The sequence below is a fragment of the Natator depressus genome, chromosome 22 (genome assembly GCF_965152275.1).
Source record: "Natator depressus isolate rNatDep1 chromosome 22, rNatDep2.hap1, whole genome shotgun sequence".
In the NCBI taxonomy this organism is placed as follows: Eukaryota; Metazoa; Chordata; order Testudines; family Cheloniidae; genus Natator; species Natator depressus.
In genome coordinates this window covers 6,092,740-6,100,300 of record NC_134255.1, presented here as the reverse complement: position 1 = coordinate 6,100,300, position 7,561 = coordinate 6,092,740, and the positions used below count along the sequence as shown (strand labels likewise).

General features: G+C 44.8%; 1 protein-coding gene across 1 annotated transcript in view; it reads right to left on the bottom strand.

Annotated features, from left to right (window-relative positions):
- Nucleotides 1–5,771: 5,771 nt before the first annotated feature.
- Nucleotides 5,772–7,561, bottom strand: part of KCNJ5 (potassium inwardly rectifying channel subfamily J member 5) — a 31,638-nt gene continuing 29,848 nt past the window's right edge. Inside the window, exon 3 of the mRNA XM_074936546.1 lies at nt 5,772–6,774. Within this exon, the coding sequence (XP_074792647.1) occupies nt 6,428–6,774 (347 nt within the window). The 3' untranslated portion in view covers nt 5,772–6,427. The remainder of the gene's footprint in view (nt 6,775–7,561) is intronic.

Genomic DNA, 7,561 nt, shown 5'->3' with positions numbered 1-7,561 from the left:
CATTGTGGCAGGCTATTCAGGAAACACCTTGCTAATGCTGGGGAATTAATGAGCTGCAAGAGGAGATACAAAGAGAGAATTGCTTATTGTGAAGTCTTCCTTGTTCAGCTTGGTTTGGTTTGTGGAGGGGGTTTCTCTTGTTTTTCTCAAGCAAAGTCACTTTAAAATCCTGTGTCCATTGTTTTTCCCCAGTGCAGGATTTTTTTAAACCCTTCTATTTTTGTCTAATGCCTCTGCTGCTAAAATATACTTAGAAAGAAGTAGACCTGGCTGTTGCTCCCCTCCCACATCTGTTCCCCTTTCATAGACTCATAGATTGCATTGCCAGAAGAGATAGTAGCTCATCTAGTCTGTCCTCCTATATAACACAGGCCAGAAAACTTCATCCAGTTACCCCGGTATTGAGCCTAGTTACTTGTGTTTGACTAAAGCATATCACCTCGAAGGGCATCCAGTCTTGATTTGAAGACTTCAAGAGTTGGAGAATCCATCACTTCCTTTGGTAGTTTGGTCCAGTGGTTAATCGCACTGTTAAAATTTACACCTTATTTAACATAAGAATGGCCATATTGGGTCAGACCAAAGGTCCATCTAGCCCAGTATCTTGTCTTCCAACAGTGGCCAATGCCATGCGCTTCAGAGGGAATAAACAGACCAGGAAATCATCAAGTGATCCATCCCCTGTTGCCCATTCCCAGCTTCTGGCAAACAGAGGTTAGGGATACTTCAGAACATGGCATTACATCCCTGCCCATCCTAGCTAATAGCCATTGATGGACCTATCCTCCATGAACTTATCTAAATCTTTATTGAACCCTGTTATAGGCTTGGCCTTCACAACACCCTGCTGTTAATTTAATTTGGTGACTCCTACTTCTTGAGTTATGAGAAGGAATAAATAACACTTCCTTATTTATGTTCTCCAAGCCAGTCATGATTTTATAGACATCTATAGTAATCTCTTTTCCAAGCTGAAAAGTCTCAATCTTAATAATCTCTTCTCATATGGAAGCCATTCCATACCTCTAATCATTTTTGTAGTACCTTTTCCAATTCCAATATATCTTTTTTGAGATGGGGAGACCAAGTCTGCATTCAAGATGTGGGCGTACCATGGATTTATATAGAGGCAATATGATGTTTTCTGCCTTATTATCTATCCCTTTCCTAATGATTTGCAACATTCTGTTAGCTTTTTTGACTGCTGCTGCACACGGAGCATGTTTTCAGAGAACTATCCACAATGACTCCAAGATCACTTTCTTGAGTGGTAACAGCTAATTTAGACCCCATCATATGTATAGCTGGGATTATGTTTTCTAATGTGCATTACTTTGCATTTATCAACATTGAATTTCATCTGCCATTTTGTTGCCCAGTCACCCAGTTTTGTGAGATCCCTTTGTAACTCTTGTAATTTCTAATTTGAATTTGTCTAGCTGCAGCTTCCAGCCATTGGAAGAGCTGTCATTCATTTTTAGACCCAGATCTATCCCCTTGCTGTTATCTCTCATTTATTGTTATGAATTTATTTCCATCAGAAACACTGAATCATGAAGCTGAGATAAGGGAGAATGTTATTTATGCTCAAGTAATTAATATCCCATGATAAGCCTCCTGCATTGCCAGCCATATCTGCTACAATTCATGGGAGGGAGGATTGTTGCCAGAATGTATTAAGCAGCAGTTTGGCAGATGATGGAGAGGATACTTAATTAAGTTACAGAGAAACTAGTTCCCATTTCAAGGCCAGTGAAAGGAAGACAAATACAGAGGACTCTGAGTCTGATCTCATGCATGATGACAAAATCAGGAGTAACTCCAGTACACTGAGACTGATGTAAGGTACAGGAGAATTGGCCACTGGTATTTTGTTATATAAATTCAAGGCTGAGTTCTGCTCTAGGTTATGCCAGGCCCAGCTAAATCTGGAGTGGCTCCAATGAAGCATAGTGAGTCACTCCAGATTCGTACTGGTGTAACAGAGCACAACTTGACCCTTAAATATCAAAGGATGGGATAGCATTCGGAAGAGGATGGTTTCATTTGCACACCTTATTGAACATGCCAAAATATACACAAAGCTGGTTTGAGGCCAACAAGAGGGTGTTGATAATATTTCTTCTACTGCAGTTAGGGCCTGATCTTACAATTCTTGCTCAAATTAGTTTTATTATCAGCATTCCTTGTTTGAATTACGGCAGCACCTAGAGGTCTCAAATGAGACCAGGACCCTGTTGTGCTAGGTGCTGTACAAACACATAGTGAGAGACAGTTTCCACCCCAAAGAGTTCAGTGTAAAGTCTCAGTGATGTCAATAGATCATATTCTGCTCTCTCTGCAAAGGCTGCAATTCTGGAATAACTCCTTTCAAGTCAATGGAATTACACTGACATAAGGGAGTGGTTCTCAGATACTACATTGACAAGGGCTACTTTAGTTCCTAGACAGATAGATAGATGGGGTGTATGGGGTTAGATAGATAGATGTAGTTATTTCCATTGTGTTGAAGTGTGAAAGTTTGGCCTGCTTTAGATAGGTCTATTATAAATCCGTTGTCTCAGTTCTTATATATCTCATCAGCTATAACGGAACATATTAAAAGTCCATGGAAAACCACAGAATGGTATTTTTTTCCAGTATAGGAAAAAATGAAGCTCTCTAATAGCAGAAATCACACTGATGAGGCTTGGGGGACCAATTCAGCAAGTGCTTAATTTGAAACCCATGAGTAGGCCCACGCAAATTAATCATCTAAGGACCTTGCTGAATAGCGGGGAAATTAAGGTGCTTGTGTCATCACACATGCCGAAAGGCCAATGCATTCTGAGGTAGAGTTATGCTATCATTGGGCACAATGCTACATTTAACCAGCTTCAGGGCTTGTCTGCACTACTGATGCCATGGGGCAAGGCCATGATGCCACAGGTATGCTGCTGTAGAGCCGTAGTGTAGACACTTCCTACAATGCCAAAAGGGATTTTCCCATCGCTGTAGGAATCCACCTCTCCAGGTAACAGTAGCTAGGCTGATGGAAATATTCTTCTGTTGCCCTAGCTTATTCTATACCAGGGGTTAGGCTTGCACAGTCATACCTTTGTTAATCTACATTTTAAGCGCAGACCAGGCCTTAGTGGTCGACGGTGTGGAGTGCTTTATTTTAGGAAGAATCCTAACAGCATACGGTGCACGATTTGCAGGTTTGACACTATTTTCAAAAGCAGTTTCCCAGGGCACTGAGCCCCAGGAATCCACAGGGTTCTCCCCTTTCGAGCTGCTGTATGGGAGGAGAATGAGGGGACCCCTGGACTTGATGAGGGAGAAATGGGAGGTGAAGACCCCTCCTGCTGGACAATCAGTGGTGGACCATTGTACTATCTGGGAAAAGCTCACTGAGCTCATGAGTTTGTCCAGGGAGAACCAACCCAGGGCCCTAGAGAAACACAAGGTCTGGTAGGACCGCATGGAGTGTGCCCGCTCCTATGGCACAGGGGACTTGGTGTTGGTCCTAATCCCAGTGTAGAAGAATAAACTCCACGTTGCCTGGAAGGGCCCTTTATGAATTGGCCAGTTTATCTCAGGAGGGTATAGAACAGCAATCATCTTGAGCAGAGGCCTAAGGATCAAACCCCAGTGCAATCTTTGCAGCTCCCCATCCCTATAATCACACAGGAAGCTCCAGCTTCCCAGGACTTGAATGCTGAATAAACTGGACAGGTCAGTTCATTATGCAGAGCTTAACTGCTCCTCTGGAAGGTCTGAAATTACCTCTGCCTTGCAAAGATCAGCTCTGGTTTCACTTTCCACTTATTCTCCCTGACATCAGGAGTGTACTTGAGCCATGGACTGAAGGCTCCTGGAAAATAATTTTCACAGATAATTATTTCTTAGATGTAGGCAGCTTTCCCCTGTCCCCTCCTGGGTTTAGTCGTTTTTCTGTCCTGCTTTGTGGAATTAGAGCCCAACCCTGCTCCCATAGTAGTCACGTCCAAGAACTCCCAGGGGCTTCAGGAGCCCTTTAGCTAGGGGACAGCTGATCTCCAAGACAAAGCATTCCCAGTATACTGGGAGATGTAACTGGTAGGTCAATGGTGAGCCCACCAAGATGTTACTGAAGAGTCCTTCATGAACACCCTGGGATGGTATGGCTTGAGAGTGCCAGGACACTGGCCCTGATAGTCCTGTTAGGGCTCTTTATATGAGGGAAATACCTCTTTATATCAGTGGAAATACCTGGATGTAGTTAAACTCATGAAGCCACCTAATGTGGACACATTGAACCTGTGATAAACAATTCAGCTTACTGGGGTAAATCACACTCATGTGAGCCCCATTCTGAACCAGTGCAGTGTGTCTACATTAAGGGTGACATCCTGACCCCCCTGACATCAACAGGGGTTTTGCCATTGACTTTGGTGGAGCCAGGATTTCAACTCATGACCCAGATCCTCAAAGGTGTTTAGGCTCCCAATTTCCATTGTAAGCCTTTGAGAATCAGGACCCATGTGTTTACACTGGCTTAACTACATGCTGTACTTATGTGAAAGCAAATTTCCATTGTCTAAAGAAACCGTAAGGAAAAACAGCACTGAAACATTTGTTTTAAAGAAAAGCAGAGAATTTTGCATACAGTGAAGCAGAGTAACAAGGTCACCTTTGGCACCTCTCCACCCCTAACTGGAAACACTTGATGTTCAGCTTTCTGGTTATCACCCCAGAGATTATGTAAAACAGATTTTTGTATGTGTTTAATTTCTAAAGCCTCGTGAACACTGGTTCCCTCTAAGTCGTGCGCGTGTATGCGCGAACACAGATCCTAAACCCTGCGCACACGGCAAAACACCGCGCACACAAAAATTTGCACAGAAGAAATTTTTTGCACACACGGCCTGTCAAAAATTTGCACAGAAGAAATTTTTTGCTCACACGGCCTGCCAAAAATTAGAGGGAACATTGCTCGTGAACCAAATTCAGAGCTGTTGTAAGTGGATGCAATCCCAATGATTTCAGTTACATTGAAGCTGCTTCTGCAAGAGCTGAATTTCACCTAGTGATTACATATAAACCCAGAATCAATGCCAGGTGGGCACAGAAATACAGATTAAGGTTATGTCTACATGGCCCAGCAGTTCAGACTACGGGGGTGTGAATTGCAGCATGCACTAGCATGTTGTAACTCCCCTGTGTGGACACTGCGGGTGCGAACTAAAAGGGACCTAGTTTGCCTTAATGTCGCCATCTTTAAACAGGACTAAGTTAATGGAAACGAGGTACCCGTTAGTCTGTGCCCACAGCACCTACATAGGGGAGTTACAGCAAAGCATGAGAGTGTATGCTACAATTCACACCCCCTTTGGAATCTAAACCATGGAGCTGTGTAGATAGCCCCGAGTCTCCTCCTCCCCACCCCAATTGCTCACAGAAGCAACATGTGGCCAGATTCTATTCTGTTACCATTGTGTAAATCTGGAATATCTCCACTGAAATTGATAAGCAAAAGGAATACATCTTAACCGGTAGCAGTAGTATGCTTTTATCCTCTAAATGGACCAGACTTTAGAGAGGGACCTGGAACTCATTGCCATGGATCAAAAGTGGGGATTGAACCTGGGACACACAGGTCCAAAAACCGTTATCATGGGCAAGATCTAAACAGCCCATGATGACAAGCCATACACTGAGCAGCATGGCTGTACAAAACAATTACACCAGAGATGGCACTGTACCAGTTTGGAAAGAAAGCCTGACCAGTAGGATGCACGTGATAAAGAGGCCACAACACAAAGCCAGGCTGAGAAATGCCTGATTTATCTCAGAAGAGAGACCCGTCATCCCACTGTTAGATGTTTCAGCCTGTCGGAAATGAATCATGGTGGACACAGTTCAGGAGGAAAACTCTAAAACACCATGTGCAATCACTAGGAAGCTGGATACAGGAGAGGATTTTTCTTTCCTCTCTTTTAATTTAGCAGTAATAATGTCTACAGTGCATTGACTTGTAAATTAAGTGAAGGTACGAAACTACATTCTTGTTACTGAGATGGGAGATTGTTAGCTTGTTTTATGTTTTCTCTTTTTAAATATCCCCTGAAAGGGAAATAATTTTGACCAACCAAGGAGTCTCTTCTAGAGCAATCTGTGGGGGAACGTCAACAGTAATAACATCTCTTATCTAGCATGTCTTATCCATAGACCTCAAAATGCTTTGAAAATGTGGATAAAGTACCATTACCCTAGTTTTACAGATGGGAGAAACTGAGGCACAGGGCTATGGAGTGACTTGTCCAAGGTCACCCAAAGGTGGGTAGCAGAGCTGGGAATAGAACCCATATCTCTTGACTGCCAGGCTAGTACCCTAACCACTGGATCCCACTGTTTCCCCAGTAGGGGCACATGTATTGTCTATTGTCCAGTACAGATCCACGTGTTATACAGATATATCTGCCTTCACCTCTCCTGCTGTTCCATTGGCTCCATTCACCCCAGCCACCTCCCTTCCTTCATCTTCCACTTCCTGTTCCTCTTTTGCTGTCTCTGCTTCCCTGCCACTGCTCAGGAGGGTGGCGCTGGAGAGGTGGCGGAGGAGCCGGCCCTCTTGGAAAGATTCGGCCAGCTCCTTGGCACAGCAGGTGGGGGTGTTGGTTTCGTAGGTGCTGTGAAAGCTGTTGTAGTCGACTTCGTAAAAGTCTTTCTCGAGGGTGAGGACGGGCGTGAAGCGGTGTCCCCATAGCACCTCCGTGTCCATGTAGGAGCTCCGGGCCTGGCAAGTCATCCCTGCGTCAGGAGAGGAGACAAAGACATATTAAATGCAAAGCTCTGTTGCGTGCCCATGCTATCCTGCTACTATTTACAAGTGCTTTGGTGGATTTCCATACCTGCTGGCTCTGGGACATGGAAAAGGTCTTCTCGTAACGAGCCTCAGAAGAGGCTGTAGCACAAAAAGCCGAGTATTCAAACACAGGGAACTGAACGGCCCCACTGCAGCTTCTGCAGACAGGTGGAATGTTTGCAGTCATGACCCTGGGACTTATGGGGGGGATGAGGTTTGATGGCACTAATTAGTAGGCCAGAGTGGTTCTGGCATGGCCCCATACTAGATTCCCATCTCCCCTCACTGCTCTGCTGATGCAGGTCAGTCTTGACCTTCTGGCTAGTCCAGTGCTGGGATCACACCATCTCTGCCAATATACCTCATCCCTGACTTGCCGTGTCCCCCCTATTCCAGCCCTGAACTCCCCCCGGCTCTGCCAAAACACATCAGACCTGGCTTATATAGCACCTTGTTAATCTAACTTCGGTTCCCCCGACTGTTTTGTTGAAGCCCCCCAGGTCAGACCTACACAGCCCCCTGCAATTCCAGTTCTCCCTGATCTAACTCAGCTCACCTGCAGCAAAAGCTGCTCTGCCATTCCACTATGGCACCTGCATGTGCTAGGCACTGAGGGCCCGGAGCTAACTATAGGAGCCTGAACCGAAGCCCACTTAAGGCAATGGGAGGATCTCCACTGAATGAGACTGAAATTTGTCCAGCTTGTTCTCAGCCCAAGGCCGAGTGCTTATT